Below are 23,076 nucleotides of genomic sequence, written 5' to 3'. Positions count from 1 at the left end.
ATTATTAGTATTAGAATTTTCTTGTCAATTTTATGGCAGAACAGTGTTTCTTTTGATTGAGAAACTTTTTATTTTTTACGGAAAAATATGGAATAAAATGACAATCTTAAACGTGAAGTCAACAGTGCTAATATCACTTTACCGTAATATTAGAAAAAGTTGCTTTTTTTCTTTTGTTAGTTAATTTTTTTCCGCTGTGCTCACTGAACAGAATCTCACGCGCACAGTTCAGATCATACAAACTGTCCAAAATTTTTGACAAATAATGAAGCACAAATAATGAAGCACGTGACCCCAATTGGGGTTGGGACCCCAAGGTTGAGAATGGCTGCTCTAAATAACCACGATTCCATTAACTTTTTGATATTAAGGTCATGATTTAATTCAATTTTGAAAGATCAACGTTGGTTTTGTGTGCTGAAAAGTGTCACAAATTAAAAAATCGTATCCTACTGAGTGTAATATAGCTGTCATATTATTTGGGAATGTGCCATACTTAGATATGGTCAAATTATAGTTTTGATAATTGAAATTGAAAGCTAATTTTTGATCTTTTTTTTCTATTTGCTTGCACATGTGCACGCGCACTTGCTAGAAATTGTGTTTACACCTCTGCAGTACCTTTAGCAATAAAAATAATAAAGATAAACCTCTACCTTAGTAAAACAGTAAACCAATTATGATAGGTGTGTTGTAATATGTCAGGTTGGGGAACTGTGTTTCTGGGACATTAATGAGCAGCACAGGGGCTCCACAAGGCACTGTTCTGGCTCCATTCCTGTTCACACTGTACACAGGGGACTTCAAATACAACTCTGAGTCCTGCCACATCCAGAAGTACTCCGACGAAACTGCTATTATGGCGTGTAGGGATCTAATGAAAGCCTTCAGTGACTGGAGTCACAAGAACTATCTCCTACTGAACACCTCAAAGACTAAGGAAATGATCATAGATTTCCACAGGTCCAAGCCCCCTTCAGCCAGTGAATACCCCTGGGGTACACATGGAGGTGATGCCAAGTTCTAAGTATCTAGGTGTATACCTGGATAATAAGTTGGACTGGTCCCTAAACACTGACGCTCTCTACAAAAAGGGGCAGAGCCGCCTCTTTTTCTTCTTGAAGCTCAGATCTCTGGACATCTGTAGTAAGATGCTGCAGATGTTTTATCAGTGTGTGGTGGTAGTGTGTTGTTTTATGCTGCAGTCTGCTGGGGAGGCAGCATCAGACACAGAGATGCAAGGCAGTTGGACAGACTGGTCTAAAGAGCTGGTTCTGTGGTTGGAGCCAGGTTGGACACACTGGAGGAGGTGGTGGAGACAGGCACTGTCAAGATGTTCCAGGCCCATCCTGAAATACCGGGATCATCCGCTACACAAAACCTTTATGGACCAAAAAAACAGCAGTGGACGGCTCGTCTCTCTCTGTTGCAGGACGGAGAGATTCAAAAGATCCTTCTCTCCTACAGCCATCAGGCTGTCTCATTCTAACAGAGATTCTACCAGACTAACTGGATTTACCCTCGGGGATAAATAAAGTAATTTTTCATTTTTTTTGATTGATTGACAAAAACAAGTGTAGTCCACTGATTGAATCCAGTTTTTCTGCACTGTAATAGGGAAAAGGTAGATATTCATAAAGTTTGTGATGAATGACAGGTTGTTTCTTCATGCAAAATAGATTTGGGGTTTAAAATTCAATCAAGCTGCTTTATTTAAGAGGCTTAGTGAAATGATTTTTGACACTAATCAAGTGGTGGATACAGAAGACAACACAAGTGTTAAGAATTAAAATCATGCAGGAGGAAATAAAAAGTCAAAATGAGAGAAAAAGAAGCTCCCAGGTGTTAGTTAGAGAGGTGAGAAGTGCAGGTTGGTGACGAGGTGAATACTGAATAGATAGACAGTCAGAGAGCTGCTCACTCTTTTTATGCTGTAAGTGTGTGCAGACAGGAAGTGGACAAGGTCAGAGTCAAAACACCAACTCTGTGCCCACATTCAGTAAGTGAAGTGAGTCAGACAGGATCCCACAATGACAATGACCTCAGCTGTTTTTGTGCATGTCGGACAAAAAAAATCCTACAAATGCTTCAAATTTTTTAAAGGCAAATTAAAAATGACGTCACAGAGATGTTTTTTAAATTCACATAATAAATAAGTTATGCACATATTTAAATTTATCTGCACATAATGTAATTTCCTGCAAATGTTTCATTTCCCTGCAATGTTCAATTTCTATCTATCATCTAGCTAGCTATCTATGTATGGAATTTTACCTCTTGTAAATAACAATCATGCTTTCAAAATGTAACAATTAGTTGACCTGTAGATTAGTTGTTTGACAGAAAAAATAATTTTAACAATTTAATAATCATTAAAGTAACTTTTCATGCAAAACACCAAAAAAAAAAAAAAAGCTGTTTTCCGCCCCTTGAATATGGAGATTTCCTGCTTCTCTCTGTTTCTTGGCTCATTATTAACTGTTTTCAAATGTATTTAAATGTGCTTTTATAACGTGGAGCTTTTGCACTTCATCTTGATGATTTTATTGTTTTTTTTGTAAAGTACTTTGTATTGTCGTGTTGCTGTGCTTTATAAATATTAAATGTACCTTATATCAAATTAAACTGAATATCTTTGGGCTTTGGACAGACAAAACAAGACATAAAGACATCAATTTGGAATTTGAGGAACTGGGATACAAATAACAAACATTTTATAGGGAAACCAATGAACTGATTAATCAAGAAACTAATAATAAAACTATATTGTCATGCATAAGTTGTTATGAGCACACAGAGTAGGAAAAACAATGAAATATGTTAATAAACTCTATATGTTTTAGTTAAAGTTTTTAATTCGGTTCAATACTTTCCATATCAGTAAGTATATAATCTGTGTGTCATTGTTTCTTTCTAAAAACATATTAGCAGTTTAAAAACATAATTACTGGGAGACACAATCCATCCTTCATTATTACATCTGGGAGAAAAACATAATTTTTAGAGGTAGTGTTGGTAGAAGAGTGCACTTTTGTGATTATTTTTATTTGAGTTTTTCCAGTTTGGTAGCTTCTACATTCACAACATTTCAATTCTGCACTTTTTCCTCCACTGCTCATATCTGACAGCTTGAGTTATTGGCTACTTAGCAGACTGATTTTATGTTCAACATGAGCTGCTGTTCAATATACTCTGCAGCTGAAAGTCTGACAAGTGCCATGTTTCAGTTTCATTTGTACTCTTTTCATTCCATTCTTTTTCTGTGTCTCTTCAGAACTTTTCTTGCATATCGTTTTTCTTTTCTTGCTTTCTTTGTTACTGTTTTCAGCCCTCCATTTCTCTTTTTTTTACTTTATCCATTTCTTCTTGCTGCCTTCTCAATAGTCCCAAACCTAAGGCATGACATCATTGCAGAGTAGAGAGACTAAAATCCTTTATTTAACACATGGGTCTCAAACTCGCAGCCCGCGGGCCAATTGCGGCCCCTCGTGACTATATTTTGTGGCCCCCACCTTGATATGAAAGTTTAATGGGAGTTTTATATGAATGGCACTTTACCGTGTAGTGTGTGGAAGGTCCCTTTAATTACTTTTTTGGTAATTTTGTGTCTTTTTTGGTAATTTTGTGTCCCCTTTTTAATAATTCTGTGGTTTTTTTAATAATTTTGTGTCTTTTTTAAATAATTTCGTGCCTTTTTTGTTAATTCTGTCTTTTTTTTGTGGTAATTTTGTGTCTTTTTTTTGTAATTTTGTGTCTTTTTTGGTAATTTGTGTATTTTTAAAATCATTTTGTGTCTTTTTTTAGTAATTTTGTGTATTTTTTGTCATTTTGTGTCTTTTTTGGTCATTTTGTGTCTTTTTGGGTCATTTTTTGTTTTGTTTTTTACTAATTTTGTGTCTTTTTTGGTAATTCTGTGTATTTTTGGTAATTTTTTTTTCGTTTTGTGTCTTTTTTTAAGGTAATTTTGTGGTTTTTTTTGTAATTTTGTGTATTTTTTGGTCATTTTGTGTCTTTAAGAAATTTAGTTTTTTCTGTCATTTTGTGTCTTTTTTTTTAGTAATTTTGTGTCTTTTTTTGGTCATTTAGATACTGCCTCCAGCGGCCCCCAGGAAATTTGAGTTTGAGATGCCTGATTTACAGGACTTAACAGTCGGTGCTCATGTAGCAGCTAGATTTAGAAATAGAAACATTTCACCAAAGTGTGAAGAAAAATCGCTGAGAAATGAAGGAATAACAAATTAAGTAGTCAATTAAAAAAAGCCTCGATGAACGCAAAGGGCCAGTGTGTGTGTGTGTGTGTGTGTATGTGCAGGGACACCATGTTTAAAGCTCTATATCCGAACTCAGAGCTAATTGCTTCCTATCTTGCGTGGACTCGTCTGACCTCCCCTCGGCTCCCTCTGCTGAATTCAGATGCAGAGAAAGGAGACGCCTGCAGACGCCTGCAGGATGAATGTTATCTCCCCTAACACCAGGCGTCATCTACGGATCACTCTGATGACGGTGACAGAAGGGAGGACGGAGGAGAGACGGTTTCTGCAAATTGCGGAAAAATCACTCACTCTGAAATATATTTAATTATGGGAGTAAGCAGTTGTTTACTTCTCTGTTCCTCCTGACATTCAGCTGACCCTTTACAGCTCTCATCTTTATTCTTGTCCTATTCTCATACACTCCAGGCCAAAAGTTTGTTAGCAAGATCAAATTTGTACAAAAAAGATCATAGTTTCATTGCTATATTTTGCAACAAAATAAGTGTGATTATTATAAAGAGTCACTTATAAGAACACATTTTTACTACAAATATCAGGTCTTTGGGTTTTTATTGCCTAGACTTTGTGTATCCTTCTTTCCTTAATGTATAAATCTGAACTCTTGTTTCTTTACTCAGCTGCTTCAATTTGAGCCATTTCTGTGGTAGTTTGTCAGCGATATGAACACAGTTGAGATTTATTGTGGCCTTTGTATCTAAACTCTCAAAAGCCAAAGAGCTAAAGTGAAAAATGCAAACTGTGATTTGTTTTTTTTAACTTTTGCACTGAAGTTGTGACTCTTCCAAATCTTCTCAACCATAAAACTAAGCCCTTCTTTTCTTTTGTTAACGTCTATTCAGCAATGGTCTGGTAACCTAGACACTAAAGGTCAATTGAGGAAAATGGTTCAATTCAATGAAGGTATGAAGTATGATCATGCAGGAAACACATCCAAAAATCCATACTGGTTTTTAAAAAAATACATTGTGCTTCCAAACTTTTGGACTGTAGTGTATATATCCTAGAAATGTAGGATCACTAAGTCCTGGTTGATGTTTACAGCAAACAATGAAATCACACATGTAGTCATCACATCATTTAGGCTGCCCAAATAAATTGAAAGGCCTCATATTGTAAAAAGTAAGGCTTCCAAATCTTTTTTGATTCTAGTTGCTACACAAATGCTGTGTTAAAATGAGCCGTCAGGACTTCATTAAGGTTGTGATCTCACTATACTATATTATTCTTAAGTCTGTATATGGTGGATGGGGAATCCAGGTACATTCAGACAGATATAAGAAAAATAATGAGCTTTTTAATCACGAAAGCTGAAAATGAACCCCACCAACCCGCCAGTTTCTTTTTAAGATATCGCCAAAATATACACATTTATCATAGAAAGAAACAGTAAAAACAGGCATAATCATTGAAATTTGAACTTTCTGACAGTTCTTGAATGGATCATAAGTTGAAAAAAGGAACCAAAATGAAGCTTAAAATTGTGATATTTCTGTCAAAATAATTTATGTCTCATTTAATAAACCAAAAACATGGACAATAGCTTTTAAGTTTTGACTAAAATTAATGTTTTCAGAACTTAATTTGTTATCATATCCTCGAAATATGTTTGTCAAACACCTGAATGTCAATAAACATCATTAACTATGTGTTTGAATGTTACCACACACCCTAAGTCGCTGCTTTAAATGCAGAAGAAAAATGAATATCAGTTTACAGAGAAGAATCACAGCGTCACAAGATCAAAAATCAACTATTCTTCCTCTTTGAAATGCTGCCATAAATAGCATAAAAATGAAGTTTGACAAGGAGAAATTCTTTGTTTTAAACAATGAGGAAATATGGCTGACTCTGCGTGAACTACTGTTCAGAAACCTGGATTGTCTGAGTGTAAGAAGATGTTTTTTGCAGAGCAGAGAGCAGCTTCAGCAGCCCACAGAGTGAGTCAGTCCTCACAGTGCAGAGCAGCTGCTGCTTCAGATGTGACACCACTGATCACTCCGCTGCCTGTCTGCCTGCCTGTCTGCACATCCTGAGTGCTGATCGCTGCACCGGGGACCTCACGGCAGCTTTTACATTAGCTCTGCAGCATCCAGTATGCTGGGTTGTGATCCTGCTCACATACAACAGCCTGGAACAGCAGGAGGTTCTCTCACAAGGAGCAGCTCATTTTATTCAAAATTCACCATTATTCTGCTTTTACATATTTTTAGCATGAGGGCAGGTGTGAACAGAACAAAAGTCTGTAGTGTTTAGTGTCTTTGCTGATACAAAGAATGTGAATAATTGCTACAAACAGCTACAGAACAAGAGCTCAAAAATGTTTGTTCTAATGGAGATTTTTACCTAAATTGAAAAGTACAGCAACACACCAACCACTGAGAGTCATTTATTACTCATAAGCCGCTGATGATCATGCCTACTGAGCTGGGAGTTCCTGATTTTTCCTCAGCAACATCAGCAGGTCTAAGTTTTTACTTGCAAAATATGGTATAGATGTTCGATTCCCAAAGGATTTCTCCTACTGTCTTTGAGGATCCCTTGATGTTTCCTTTAGTGCCACCATGAGGTTGACATTGGTGGTTTTTAGTGAAATGTTGCCAAATAGCCCAGTCCCAACCTGGTCTCACAGGAATCCGTGAAATAGCCACGAATTTGCTTAACTCAAAATCCGTGGAATAGCCACTGAATAACTAAAATTTCCGTGAAACTGACAAGGATTTCGCTACAATGCAAGTTAATGACAGTCATATCCCGTGGCTATTCCAACATACAAAGTGATTATGTACATTCACTGAGTGAATATTTAGAAAATAAAACATATTTCTCGCTAGAAATGTGATCAAATTTCATTTTTATGCAGAAACTAAGTCAAAATATTGATTTTTTTCACAAAAAATTAGAGAACTGTCCCCCATGTTTTTTGTTCTGACTGCCGGGACCTTAAAAGTCACGTGACTTGGAACAAACCAATAGGAAAAAATATCCATGGAATAGCCACGGGATATGACTGTCATTAACTTGCATTGTAGCGAAATCCGTGTCAGTTTCACAGAAATTTGAGTTATTCCGTGGCTATTCCACTGATTTTGAGTAAAGCGAATCCGTGGCTATTTCACGGATTCCTGTGAGACCAGGTTCCCCAGTCCATACACTGCAAAAAAGGTGTGTCTCAAAACAAGATAAAAACACTAAATCTGAAGGACATGATCTTGCTGCATGGACGGATAATTTCACTTGACAAGATTTCTTAAATTAAGATCGTTAAATATAGAAATAAGCATGTTGAACACTTAGAATAAGAAATTAACTCTAAAAACATGATACATTATCTAACACTTCTAAATTTACGTTTTTTTTATCTTCATTAGAAACAAATAATTTGCAGTGCACTTTGCTCGGGCCAGTTCATTGCTGCTTGCAGCTTTAATATATCTTGTTTTTAGACCCCTTTTTAGACACCCCTTTTTTGCAGTGTATGTTCAGGAGTACTTTTGAAAACTGTGTTTTTCCTTCCTTTGCACTAAAAAAATAAAATCTTGGCCACATACGTCTGCAAAATGTCTGTAATAGAGTTAAAAACGGACTTTATTACTGCAACAATCAGTGCCCTTTTCTTTGCCCCCCCCCCCCCCCAAAAAAGCATGCATGTTGACTAAAATTCAACTGAAATTAAATCAGCCATAGAAAATAAGAACAAGGAAACATAGTCATTTCTGACAAATTTGAGCTTATTCCCACCTTGAAAAAATGTTTTTTTGAACTTTGAACTTGTTATATGAAGCTCAACAAACCTGTGAAACTAAACCACACTGAGTACAAAATTAATAGATAACATCTAATTAATAAAGAGACACAAAATGTTCAGGGAAAGGTACCAAATCCAAAGGGAATGCATATAAATGTTTTTAAAAATTACATAATTGTACATTATTCAAAAGAAAAACACTCACATCACTGAAGCTCATTAGAGAAATCCATTAAAAGCTGGATGATATTTGCCGTTTTATTTCCACATGTTGTTTACTGAAGCTTCTTGTGTAATATTTGGTTTTTCAGTGGATTTAAAAGGAATATTATAGGTGATTTTTAATGGGTTTTTAAGATGCAAAACCATCATCATGATTCATGTGAGTTGTGTTTGTGAGTGGGAGGTGAGGAAACAAGGGAAAGTATTTATAGGTTGAAAGGTTAAAGTGTGGCCAAAAGAAAGAAAAGAGATGTGTGTGTGTGTGTCCGTGGCTGAATGTACAGTCTGTGTGGGCTGGGAGCAGGTGTTTTCCTCCAGCTGTGATGAATCATCCTGTCTTCCTCCTCTCCTCCTCCTCCTCCTCTTCTCCCCCGGCCACAGCAGGAGGAGGAGGACCAGGAGGTTCCTGCTGTCAGCCGTCAGCTCCATCACAACACCAAAACCTCTTTGTATCTACTCATTACTGATGCAGGTGTTTTTATTTCTATCATCACAGCTCTGTCTTTAATAAGGAGGATAAATCATTATTTTATGGACAGTTTGAACTCAAAAGTCCTGTATCCTTCACGTCTTTATTAAAGCTTTGATTTAGCAAATTTAAAACATTATCTTGATGCCACTTTTGATGCTTTCTCTTCAGTATCGCATCTTTTTACATCAGCCAAGGAGGTTGTTGTGTTTTCCATTTGGTTTGTTTTTATTTGTGTGTTTGTCAGAAAATTACGGAAAAACTACTGGCCTGATGTCTATGAATCTTGGTTAAAGGGATTAATTAATTAAATTTTAGAGTGGATTTTAATCACAGGGCAGTTTTTTTTTTTACTTTGCTTAACATTATTATTTTCATTTAAAATACAATTTATTTTTTATATTTTTTTGTTTATTTTGATTTATTTATTTAATTAATTAATTGTATTTTTATTTATTTTATTCATTATTTAGTAAAATGTATTTATATATTATATATATCTATTAAAATGAGTTGATTTTATATTTATTTTTTATTATTTATATAATTTTATTTACACTGTAAAAAAAATTGTAGAAATTAAAATTAAACACTGTCAAATTGAATCAGAAATAGGTCGTAAAATTAAACATTGTGCATCACCATAGAAGATACTTTTAATGACTGTAAATCAAAGAATAGCATAAAACTTTAAATTCTGCAGCCATAAACTGTAGAAAACACACAGTTTTTCTGTAAAAATATAAAATTTTCATGTAAAATTAAAGGAGAAATACCATGATCACACAATTATCCTAAAAGTAATGGGATTATTCAGTATAAATTACAGTTTTTGCTGGTATTCACATTTACATACGCTCACTGTATTTTTTACGGTGAAGTTCTGGCAACCACAGCTGCTGGTATTTTTTACGTAAATTGAACAGATTTGTTTTTACAGTGCATCTTTTTTTGGTTATTTAGTTGTTTATTTGCATTCATCATTCATTCATTTATATTTCAATTTTCTGACCATCTTTATGTCTGAATATTATTAGCTTCTTAAAAAGCACAAACCACCTAGTTTGTCATTTATCTGCCTCAACCAGACATTTGTTGAGGCTGCTGGTTTAAATGTAGAGACACCTGTTTGATTCTAATTCAGGTACTTTTGTGGTATGGAAAACCATCCTCAACTCCCGATGCTTGCAGAAGACTTTATCTGTTTATCTGTTTGAACTGCTGCCATCTGGGAAACGTTACCGGTCCATCAGAACACGCACCACAAGAATCACGAACAGTTTCTATCCCAAAGCTATCACCGTACTCAACTCAGAGCTGAAAACAAACCCACTGGTCCGACAGCACTTATCAGGGACATCCACACCTAATGCCATGCTCTGCACTTTATATATTTTGCACTACTGTTTTATGCATACAATGGCACTGAGTTGATGGTATGACGACATGAATGTACTTTTTTTTTTATTATTATTATTGTCATTTATTTATTTTTGGGTCATTTATTTTTTTTTACCTTCTGAGTCCAGTACGTGAGTGCATTGAATTTCGTTGTATTCTTGTGCAATGACAAATAAAATGTAATCTAATCTAATCTGATATACAGCAGCTTTATAGTGTAAAATAAAGAGTAATGATCCATCTTGACTGATTGAATGCAGCTTCTGAAGACAACAGAAGACATTAGGTTGCTCATTTATACCATAATGATCAGTATGACAGAGCCTGCAGGGCTGGAGAGAAGGTTCAAGGGAAAAGAGTCAGTAAATCTGGAGGAAAACAGATTTCCATCATATGACACACTGCAGCTCAGAGTGTGACCTCGACAACAACGTTTTTCTTATGTAATGGCTTGTATTGCTCTGATTATAAGTAACAGGGTGAAAGGAGAGAGAGAAGAATGCACAAAGGCCTTGAGTCTGAATTACACCTGCTGCAGCTAAAAGACAGAAGAAGAAGAAGCACACAAACACTTTCTAAAGGTCTTCGATCTCAAAGTGAGGAGCAGAGAAATCAATTGGAACACGTCTCTGGCCTGAGTGTGAATAAGAAACACAGAGTCTGTGCCTGACAGTGTCCTTTGTTGTATTGTGAGAGTTGACACCTGTATGAAGCAGGCCCACCTGGTTTGTGATGCATGACAAACTATATTTATCCCTGATAGCAGCAAAGAAACAGACTTATATTTGCAGGGAAAACACATTTCCTGCTTCCATTATTGTGGAAACAAAATATTGGTTGTAAGTGTGGATTGTGTGGGAAAAATACACAGAGTTTCTTATTTTTACTTTGTTATTTTAGAGAGAATAATGAAAATGCATGTTAAATAACATCTTGTATGCGATCCTTAACCCTGGTGCACCCCTTCAGTAAATGATCATGTTTAACCCTGGGTGCAAAAAATGTTCCGCTCTTAAAAATTGCTATAAAAATATTATTTTTTTCACTTTCACAACATTAAATCTTTTGACCAACTTCAGCTCTTAAAAATTGCTATAAAAATATAATTTTTCAGCCCTGATTATAACCATAATATTTACAAGCATTTCTTAAATCATTTTAACCATTTAATGTAATGCAAATATAGTCAGTTGTCAAGTAAATTATATTTGATTGATTTTAATAACTTTAATGTAGTTTAAGTGTGCACTGTGCAACTGTATTATCAAGAAAAATAGTAAAGTAATGGATCGAGACTCAAAAGATACTTATTATTAAATAATTCAGGATCGGAGGAAATCAAACTTGATTGGGAAATCCCTTAAAAAAACGTTTTTGAATTTGATTTGATTTGATTCTTTCTATACCTATATTGTTATTGTACCTACCTGTAGATCTGAGGTCTGCCCAAATGGTCAGCTCCTTTAAATCAGGACTAAAAAGACTATTGTTTACTGCAGCGTACTCTTAACTTTAACACTCATCTGCTGTACTCTACTGCCCTTACTTTTTAACTACGCAATATTTGACTTGTGCTTTTTATTATTTTATCTCTTTTCTTATCCTGCTGTATCTTATTTTATCTTCATATTTTTAGGGCCACGGTCCCATACAGCATTAGCTGTAGGGACCAGTGCACGGGGGTATACTGTTATACTGTGGATTTTTTCTTCTTCCTCTTCCGGACGCAATTTCGTCCCGCTACTAGTCCTACAACTTAAAAGTTGCAGGACAAATTATATATCAAAACGTGCGGTTTGATCTGGATCGGTGAGCTATTACTTTTCTCACGTAAGTTGCGAAAAACTGCCCAAAATTTTGCATTGAAATGAATGGGATGGCCGAAAAAAAAATTTGCGAAAAAGAACAATAATTTTTAAACGTCTAGTTCTCCGGCATAACTTCACTTAGAGACTCCATTTAAACTTTAAACAGTAGACACAAGTCTTGTGTATTGGTGTATTAATCCACATTTCGATAGGTCATATAGTTTTTTATCAATCCCTGTTCAATGACCATGATTATTTTTGGAGAAATTCTGAGATTATAATGGGTGTGTATTGAACGGAATGTTCGTGTCACAGTGTGTGACATCATCACCAGAGTGTAGCGGGAGAGAAAAAATTGTCAAAAAATTAATTTGAAAACTGCGCTCCAGGCCGCAAATTCCACTCTACAGAAATAATTTATACATAGAAACGTAAGAAAATTTGTCTTCTCACTCACAATCCTCTGGTAAAGCTGTCAGAGGTATAGTTTGGGCATAGGATGCACAGATGTGCCACCAACATGCACCAACAGCCTCATTGGCTCCCATATTAAAAATGCAGGAAGATTTCTGAAAAAGGGAGATGGAACAGTTTTTTTTAGATCGCTCTAACAAAGCTTTTTTTTCATTTTTCTGGAAAAAAAACAAAACATATGTAGACGTTCAGGAAGAACTCAGGACGCTCAAAGTGAAGTCAGATCAATGATAGGTATTATGGTTTTGCCAAAAATTCTTTCAGTTCGAGGCCAGAAATTCCAGTCTGTCCACCTCTGCTGTCACTGTGCCGGAACAGGTGTCAGTTAATTATGTTGATTGCTTTGATCTGAATGCCTTTAATCTTTGATGTGATGACAGTTACAGATACACACACACATGCGCGTAAGCGCGCACACTCCTCACACATGCATACACATGCTTCACACGCACACACACAGGTAACTTCATGTGATTTCAATTACACACACACACACACAGGTAACTTTATGCGATTTTCGCTACACAAACACACACACACACACACAAATGCGCGCATATGCGGGCACTATCCTCCAGATACATGTTTCACACACTCTCACACTCACACACACACAAACACACACACACATTTTCGGGGTTAAAGGGCATAGTTTGTAATCTCTGAAGAATCTCATCATAGTGTACACACACCGGCAGTAGCCCCCATGGCCCTTTCAGAATTTCCCCAGAGGAAATTTTCTAGTTATTTCTATTTCCCTGTTTTAATTGACTGTTTTTACTGTTTTCAATTGTGTCTTGCTGTTTTTAATGTTTATGTAAAGCACTTTGAATTACCTTGTGTTGAAATGTGCTATACAAATAAGCTTGCCTTGCCTTGCCTTAAATCCCTTATATGAAATATAATTATGTCAGTAGCTTTTTACTCACTCTGTATCGGTGATGACGTAACCGAAGACATCGTCGTCGGCCTTCTTCCTGCCGGCTTTGACGTCCAGCTGGAGTTCGGGGACGTGCATCGTCTTCTTGTGCAGCTTGTCGTACACCAGCGAGGCAGGAGGGGGCGCCACCTCCTTGATCCAGCCCTGCACCTCCGACACCTCCTCCACAGTCTGCGCAGCATCCTTCTTCTGCACGGTCACGCCTGCTTCACTGGTCCGACTCTGGACGTTTTCCAGCCCCACTGGTTGTCCTCTGGGCGTCTCCAGTGCTGAGTCGGCGCGATTAATTGCCGAGGGAGGGCCGCCGAAGGAGGTTTTGTCCAGGTAGGCAAGAAGTTTGTTGAAGAGGTTTCCAGTCTCAGGCTGGAAAAACAAAGCCAAATAATTTATTTTTAAATTAAAGAAGTGGTAATTTATGACCATGATGGTTCACTCACTAACATCATCATACATGAAGAACATTGGGCTCACTGAATCCACACAAGCCTCAGCCTTCTAGTCATACCCGATTTATGCAAATCAAAGACTGTTTAGGGATGCCAGTATGCACAAATATTCAAATACAGTAGGTGAAAATAACACATTGTATTGCATGAGAAACTGCATGTTATATGTTTAATATATATATTATAGTATAAAGCAGGCTTGTATGTAAGGAGGACACAGCTTAGAAAATTGCCATGTCTGTTTTTTCTTTGGTAAAAATTTGCTTAACTTTGGAAAGGTGGAAAAAGTAGCAATATTGTGAGTTGAAGTTGTATTACTAATATTACTATGTGCAATTTCCCCATCATGGGAATTATAAAGGTTTATCTTATCTTCTAATTAGGGCTGTTTCCACTACCGGAATGAGGCGGGTCTAACTTGCCGAAACGCCCCTAATTTGAATACAACCATCCGGAGCGGGCTTTTGTCTGGACTTTTTTCGTCCCTGTGGAAGAGCAGGGTCTTTTTTCTCTCCTGAAAACAGCCTGGTTACTGATTGGATAGATCGCTAAGCAGGATGTGACGTAGTACTCTACAGGACAACAACACACGCCATTTGTAAAAGCCGGCAAAGCAGTGTTCCCAACTTAGCGACTTCGTTGCTAAATTAAGCGACTTATCAGACCCCCTTAGCAACTATTTTTCAAGAAAGCGACTGGAGACAAATCCAGCGACTCCTTCTTACTCTTCTTCAGAACCGGAGGCCGACTTGTTAAGAAGAGGTGCCGTTAGCGACAGTTAGCTACAGTTAGCTCTGTAGCAGTACAGTGTGTATGTGCTGCTGCTGCAGGAGGTGTTCACTTAGCGATTTGTTTATAAAAAGCACCGGACACTCTGTGCACAGTTAGTGATGCCGTTAATTCACAATCACTATGTTTATGATCAGCGGAGACTCTGTGCATAGTTAGCCATGCTGCTTTCAGCTGCTGACATTGTGCACAGTTAGCGACGATGAAAACCAGAGTCTCTAAATCCCTCTGGGTGCTAACTTGTAGTCGAAACACGCAGAGTGAGCGGACTTTGAGAGGGTGTGGCCTGAGACTTTCCCAGTGGCCAATGGCTTTTTCCAGCTGCGAATTCTGGCCAAGGTAAAACCGTACCTCTCTCCTAGTGACCTGGAGAAGGTTATTTATGCTTTCATTTCCACAAAACCGGATTTTTGCAACTCGTTGTACGTTCATACAGGTTCACAGACCGACCAGAGCTCTGAGGTCTGCAAATGAGTCATACCTGGATGTGCCTAAATGCAGGCTAAAAACTAAAGGCGATCGATCTTTTGCAGTGGCTGCCCCTAAGCTGTGGAACAGTTTACCGCTGCATATCCAGTCGTCAGAGACTTCGGACATTTTTAAATCTTCTCTTAAAACATTTTTTTTCTCCCAGGCTTTTTATTTTAGTTTATTGTTATTCATTTATGTATCTTTTGGATTTTTTGTTGTTATTCAGTTATGTAAAGCACTTCAGTCAACCATGGTTGTGTATAAGGTGCTCTAGAAATAAACGTGACCTTGACTTGATTTACTTTCTGCACAACTGTTTTGTTCAGTCAGTCTCTCACTAGAATGATGAGTTCCTGCTAAATTCTCAGGACGGTCCTGAGCCTTTTGTGCAGCAGCTGATGGCAAACACACATTTCAGCATCTTTTGATAAACTAAAGGCTGTGAGGTTAATTTCCTTCTTCAGAGTATTACATAATTGCTCATAATATCAGCTTCTCCTCTGATATTTAAGGTATTTTTTTCTAAGCACAAAATCAATGCTTACCATGTCCTTCATGTCATGCTCCTCTGTGTCCGCACGGCGCTCTGCTGGAAGAAAAGAGAAAAAGCATTCATACATTTTTGTGAGAAGGACAGTAGGAGAGAATAAAAAGGTGGTAAAAGAGATAAAAATGTGCACAAAGAGCCAAAAATCTGCTAACCAAATTTAATGGATTTAATGGATTTTCTCCTGTGGTTATTTAATTTTTTTGTCTCCACTAAACACTGAAAGAACCTCAGATAATCTGCCTGAATCATCCATCTGCAGGTTTTTAAACAAACTACCGGATAATATTAGCATATGGTTAATTTTCAGGCATTTTAAAGCTATTTGTTGAGCACTTTTAACTGTACTGTAAACATTTTTAGTCTAAGTGGTCTCCATGGACCCTGAACCATTAAAAGCGGCTGTGTTTACACTGAGCTGAACAGGATGCCTATTTGTTTTACATTGATTTTTAGTGGTGCACTCTTGCGGCAAGCTGTTTGAGAGCTCCTTTGTTTCTTTAATCTTACCTACACAATTATGTACGTTCTATAGACTTGCTTTCCAGTGTTTGCTCAATACTGTAATTGCGTAAAAACACAGAATTAATCACTTTAAAAGCACCTTGAACTGCTGCTGGCACTACAGGAGTGTTCTCCTGTGGTTTCAGTGTGGGAGCGCTCTCCAGCAATTTCTCCTCCTCCTCATTCCTGGCAGCCTCCTCCCCTACTTGTTCCTCTTTCAGCTCGCCCTCCAGGTCTCTGGGTCCAGGTCTGACGCGGGGCATGCCCCTGTTGGGTCCCTGGTCCTGGTCCACCACCTGCAGGGCGTCAGCTATCAGGCTGGACAACTGGCTCAGGTCCTGCGGCGTCAGGCCATCCACGTCTACGTGGTGCCTGCCAACGTTCTTCAAAACGTTCTTGATGAATCTCTCTGAAGGTAAAACATCAATGATTCAGACAGAGAAAGTCCTCACCATGAAGACAAGAATGGCTTTAGTTGTTGGTTAAAATGGTTATCCTCTGAAGCCAAACAAGCTGTTTTTTTGTGCTCTTTTTACATTTTACTCACTGTGTCCTTGTATTTCACTGCAATATATAAAATCTGGGTAACACTTTATATTAGGGTACACATATTTAACATTAATTAGTTGCTTATTAGCATGCAAATAAGTAACATATTGGCTCTTAATTAGTCATTATTAAGTAGTTATTAATGCCTTATTCTGCATGACCTTATTATACAACCAGTAAGCCATTAACTAAGGGTTTTCCCTCAATAACCTCAGAATTATTGCTTATTAGCAGTAAGTAAAGAAGTTGTTGTATATGAGTTATGATCTTAATATGCTTTACTTTGTATGGACTTTATAAGTCTCTACATAGCGGTGAACGAAACCATGGAAACGGCAAATAGCCACCTTCTCCAGACCTTTGACGTGACTGGTGGCTCCTTTTGGATGATTGGATGAGGATTGGTAGATTGTAATTTCAATCAGTACTCTACAAAGTGGCTCACTGGTAGACTAACATTGGCGCAAAGTGATCCACTTTGTAGAGTAATGATGATTGTATAATAAGGCCATGCAGAATAAGGCATTAATAAGTACTTAATAATGACTAATTATTTTTGTAAACTGTTAAAACTCAATAAATAGATGTCTATAAAAAAGACTAATTAAGTTACTTACTTATTTGCATGCTAATAAGCAACTAATTATTGTTGAATACGTGTACCCTACCAAAATCGGTATAAATCTATATAAATCTATCTCTCTATATAAAGTCCTGCAGCTCTGTGGAATCAGCACAATGGCTAGAAGTGGGAACAACTCAAACATGTCTTTGTGTAGAACAATACAGCTAGAATGACAGAAATCCTTAAAATATATATAATAATATTAATAATAATTTGAATAGAATTTCACAACATTTCAAGGGTCCACAAGTGTCAGGAATATTGACTTCACATACTCTACATGTTGACTTATTTGCATTTTACAACCTCTTCCAGCCTCTCCTCTCTTCTCCTCTCTGCTCTGTGTAAACAGATTTTCAGTGAATATCGTCAATGTTTTAAATGCCACATGTAGAATAAAGTGACTCTGACAGAAATATCACAATTTTAACCTTTGTTTTGGTTACTTTTTTTAAATGTAGACGATAATGCCTGTTTTTACAGTGTCTTTCTATGATAAAGGCTGTAGGTTTGGAAATATTTTAAAGAAAACATACGTTTCAATCCTGCCGGTGGGTTCAGAGGGTTAGACAATATTTTCTTTGGATTGAAGTTCTCTCGAAAAAACAGTAATTGCAGCTTTAAATTGTCAGAAAAATGAAAATTTCACATCTACAATTTCCAATACAACTGAGCAAACTACATTTGCAGAAGAAGCTTGTGTGTTTAGACTGAAAGCTCTTAAATGCACCTTGCACATAATGACTGTCCTCATGCAGAAGGAGCGTGATGTTGCTCCTGACATAAACAGTCGTAGGATGTTATCAGAGCAACAATGGACATGTCAAAAATTCTGCTGCTCCATTTATTTCAATGACACTGATGTGCTGGTACAGCTGGTGCACAACATCTGGCAACATAATGTGTTGACCAATCAAAGGCAGGCTGGCTCACTTTTCAGATGGAACTTTACAACATGAATTCTACTGAGCAAAGTTGAAACATAAAGGTGGCAGATCAGACACTCATATACGGTTAGTCATTTAGGAAGAGTCGTATTAGTTCTGGACGACACCAGCATATTTTCTGTTTTGTCATTTGTGTGTAATGACTGCTCGGGGCGTTGGAGCGATGCTGAGTTTGTCACCACATGAAGCTGCTTCACTATTATATAACATAGCAGTGATTCAGCTCTCACTCACTGTGCTACAACTTTTTTAATGAAAATAAAAACTTTTCAGGTTGAACTCTTTGAACTCTTTCTCCTGAATTAACATTTATGACAACATAGCTTATAATATATGTCATCATACTGATCCAATCCAATAAAAGCTGCTGAAAATATAACGGCTGAATCAAAGGATTGATTGTTAAGCAGCGAAAAAAAGAATAATTTGTTTGTAAGTCTAATGAAATTAAAGGACATGTCCGACCAAAGTTCTACCTCTTAAAGTAAACATCATCATGACTATCTGATTTGAAATTGAACTACAAGTAACTTTTATTTTGTATTTTTACTTTTGAGGCAGATGTGGACAAAAGAAGTTGTAGTTGCCAGACTCCATTCAGAACAAACTGGTCTCCGCTCAAAAACAACTGTTAAAATAATCTGTTATTCTGTCTATTTTTCTGTCTCTGTTGTCTGTCTCTGTGTATGGGGGTCACTATCTGTGTGACGAAGGTCACTATGAAATGCATGCGTTATTCACTAACTGTGTATGCCCTCTCTTTACGCAATTATGGATTAATCATGCAATATGCTTTTGATACAATGATTTTGATCATGTGTTAATATTGGTTTAGAAACTGTGATCACTATAAATACATATATTCCATCTGCTTAAACTGATTAAGATGCTATAATCACAAAAAAATATATATTTTATGTTTCATATTTTAGAATTTAGATTTCATGTGGACATTGTAAAATCTGTGTCTCCAATTATATCTCTGGAAGTCATAACAAGGCAGGAGGTTAGTTTTAAAAGTTTTGTTAACAGGTCAGGACACGGACATAGTGTACTGAGCAGAGAAGATTACTGCTTGGTGACCAACCTGGTCTCACAGAAATCCGTGAAATAGCCACAGATTTGCTTAACTCAAAATCCGTGGTACCAGGTTGGGATATGACTGTCATTAACTGGCATTGTAGCAAAATCCGTGTCAGTTTCATGGAAATTTGAGTGATTCCGTGGCTATTCCACGGATTTTGAGTTAAGCGAATCCGTGGCTATTTCACGGATTCCTGTGAGACCAGGTTCCATATAGTGTGTTACATTGAGACTTCTTATAACCTGTTAAAAACACCTTGTAGTAACTTTAAAATGAATAATGTGAACTTTAAAACACGTACCGTCCACAGACGTCAGAGGGTCGTTGACTGAAGCCTCCTGACTTCTCCCCAACGTCAGGAGCCTGGGTTTTGTCGTCTCTTTTTTCAGCCCAGAATTTTCTATTCCGTTGCTGTAGAAGGGCCTGAGGCGGGACGGGGGGGCCTCCTGCTCCGCGGGGCTCACCCCCCCACTGTGCAGGGACAGATGCCCGGAGAGATACTGCCTCAGGGCGCCCAGGAGAAGGTCACCCTCAGCCTGCGTGGCCAGGAGCTGGTCGGCTGGAGGTCTCTGCTTCGGCTGAGGTAAGAAAGATGAAAGCGAGGAAAAGCTGGAGGGAGACGACTTCTGAGGCGAAATCTGAGCCTTGGAGCGATAGAAGTCTGTTGGGATGCCTGACTGGAAACGGTCACTCTGACAGGAACAAGCAAAGCACATATACTCACTTAGTATTCCATCAGTAAACATAACTGTGTAGCATGAGATTATTTATCATGATTCATGTCACATAGTCATTTCATTTTACTTAATATATTTGATAAAATGTATTAAATATAAATGCGTCCTTGATTTTTAGGCAGTTGTTTAGGTATTAGGACTTTTGAATGAATCCAACACAATAGAATTAGTCTGTTTTTAAATGACACTTGACACTTCCTGTTAAATTGTTATTAACTCAACTTGTAACGTAGTTAGATTTAATTAATAATATTGTGTGCAATCTGTTGCCTCAATTTTACTGGGTAGCTATTGTTTATCTTTTTTTACAGTGTAATACATTTTTCTGTAGTCATTTCATTCTTCTTAAAATATTTGATAAAATGTATTAAATATAAATGCATCCTTGATTTTTAGGCAGTTGTTTAGGTAACTTCAATATAAAAATGTTTGAGATAGAATCTAATTATTTTGATCACTTTAAATATAATCTTTATGTGTATGTAATTCTAAATCAAGAGAATTTTGAATGAATCCAACACAATAGAATTAGTCCGTTTTTAAATGACACTTGACACTTCCTGTTAAGTTGTTATTAACTCAACTTGTAACGTAGTTAGATTTAATTAATAATATTGTGTGCAATCTGTTGCCTCAATTTTACTGGGTAGCTATTGTTTATCTTTTTTTACAGTGTAATACATTTTTCTGTAGTCATTTCATTCTTTTTAAAATATTTGATAAAATGTATTAAATATAAATGCATCCTTGATTTTGAGGCAGTTGTTTAAGTAACTTTAATATAAAAATGTTTGAGATAGAATGTACTTATTTTGATCACTTTAAATATAATCTTTATGTGTATGTAATTCTAAATCAAGAGAATTTTGAATGAATCCAACACAACAGAATTATTCAGTTTTTAATTGACACTTGACACTTCCTGTTAAGTTGTTATTAACGCAACTTGTAACGTAGTTAGATTTAATTAATAATATTGCGTGCAATCTGTTGCCTCAATTTTATTGAGTAGCTATTGTTTATCTTTTTTTACAGTGTATGTGATGGCTCTGTGGCATTGTTGGTGTTCAAGGTGCCAGCAACCAGACATGTCTTTCTCCTCTCATTTCCTGTCATTTCTCTACTGCCACTGTCTCAAAAAAGCATAAAATACCAAAAAATGTAATAAAAGTATGAGTAAAAGACTGGTGTTTAGGTGTGTGTGTGTGACAGATTTGTACTTTATTCAAATTCTGGGACTAAAAATGTCAATCTAACTCCAAAACATTGTCCTGAAATAATGAGAAGAAATACAGCTGGGTATGTGAATGCAAAATTTATGTGGCTCAGGTAAAATGCAAAGTCATCCTGTCTGAGCCGCTTCAGTTTACTCTGCAGTTTATCTGCATCATGTTGTGCTGTTGCTTAATTTCTGCCAATCCAGAACTGCCTTAAATGTCATGCAATGTGTCATATACTGCAAAATAAATACATGTATATTCTAAAAGCATCATCATATATAAGGTTTGAAACTGTTTGTCAGTTTCACTTTTATTCACATAGCACAATTCATGAAAACAAATAAAAAACAAAAGAATTAGAGTCAGTGTGAGTTTTTCGAATAAACTCTCATAGCTCCAAAAATAATAATGCATAATAATCAATATTGTTATCAATTATTGACCTAGTCAAGGCTGTAATAACCTAACCCCAAATACTCCACTTTGCACCTTATTTTTGAAAATATTGCATATTCTGTGTTTTTGGCCTTGAGAAAATCAGGGTTTCTCATGACAAAAAGGGCATGAATACATTTTAAAAAAATGTTTTGTTTTTTTTTCCGTCTAAGAAAAAAATAAAAGTTTTTTTTTTTAAATCTATGGTTAGGTCGAAAGCTGTTTAGGTTTGATGTGGTGAAAGTGAAAAAAAAATGTATATATCACATTTTATGACACTTGTATGAGAGGGACCATTTCGGGTCAAAGAGTCAAAGTGTGTGTTAATTTTAAAGAGGCTCGAGGGTTAATCACAATAAATTATCTATATATATATATATATATATATATATAGATAGATAGATAGATATGATCTTAATTCAATTTAATTCAGGGGCATGGAATCAATACAAGATATTGATATACTGCTACCATTTAATACAATCATTTAAGTCATTTATATTTATATCAACTCACAAAAAGTAAATAAAATATGACTTGACGAAGTAATTGCCGACCTCTTCCATACATTTAAATAAAAACACTGGGCTTTTTAAATAAAAGAATAGATATAATTAAATAATTTCAAAATAAAAGTGTACCAAAGATGATATTTTCATTTTGCATCGATGATAGTTGATCAGTGATCATTGGATCGATATATTGTTCCAGTTCAATCTATAGTATGGTTACACCCCTACTCCATGGTACACTGTAAAAAAAAAAAAAAATCTGCTTAATTTACGGTAAAATACCAGCAGCTGTGGTTGCCAGAATTTCACCGTAAAAATACAGTGAGTGAGTTTTCGAATGTAAATTTTAATGTAATTATCAGCAAAACATGTTATTTAGAGTGAATAATAAGTTATTTTAAGGTAATTGTGTCTTTGTGACATTATGGTATTTCTCCATTAATTTAACATACTTTTTAAAAAATATTTTTACAGTTTAAGTTTTGTACTATTTCTTGATTTATAGTAATTAAGTGTCTACTACGGTGATATAAATTTTTTTAATTTTACCCCCTATTTCTGATACTATTTGACAATGTTTTACTGTAATTTCTAAAAACATTTTTTACGGTGTAGATAAAACCTGTCAGGTGGAGTTATTATTAAGGAGAAGCAATGCAGTGTCACATATGCTACAAAACGTTCTGCATGCATTCAGCTTTTGCACATTTTTATTTTTATTTTGTTTTGCCTATTTTGAGTCCACCACTGCTGGAAGTAGACAGTAAACAGCTTCACATGAAATAAATTAGAAGAATAACTTTAAAAGAGAATATAAAGGAAAGTAGATATGAACATTAATGTAAATGTGAAGAAATATCTGAAAATGTGTTTCCAC

At 36.2% G+C, this 23,076-nt stretch overlaps 1 protein-coding gene across 3 annotated transcripts in view; it reads right to left on the bottom strand.

Annotated features, from left to right (window-relative positions):
• Nucleotides 1-23,076, bottom strand: part of LOC131980073 (receptor-type tyrosine-protein phosphatase N2-like) — a 314,375-nt gene that overhangs the window by 220,838 nt on the left and 70,461 nt on the right. For 2 of the 3 annotated variants that reach the window (XM_059344220.1, XM_059344222.1), the window contains exons 6-9: nucleotides 19,597-19,987; nucleotides 16,191-16,499; nucleotides 15,585-15,628; nucleotides 13,323-13,696 (exon numbers count right to left, since the gene is read on the bottom strand). In XM_059344220.1, the coding sequence (XP_059200203.1) occupies nucleotides 13,323-13,696; nucleotides 15,585-15,628; nucleotides 16,191-16,499; nucleotides 19,597-19,987 (1,118 nt within the window). The remainder of the gene's footprint in view (nucleotides 1-13,322; nucleotides 13,697-15,584; nucleotides 15,629-16,190; nucleotides 16,500-19,596; nucleotides 19,988-23,076) is intronic. The other variant, XM_059344221.1, reaches the window with a different exon arrangement.

This window comes from Centropristis striata, chromosome 11 (assembly GCF_030273125.1).
Source record: "Centropristis striata isolate RG_2023a ecotype Rhode Island chromosome 11, C.striata_1.0, whole genome shotgun sequence".
Classification (NCBI taxonomy): Eukaryota; Metazoa; Chordata; class Actinopteri; order Perciformes; family Serranidae; genus Centropristis; species Centropristis striata.
The sequence above is the reverse complement of the archived record's forward strand: the minus strand, read 5'-3'. Positions and strand labels throughout refer to the sequence as shown.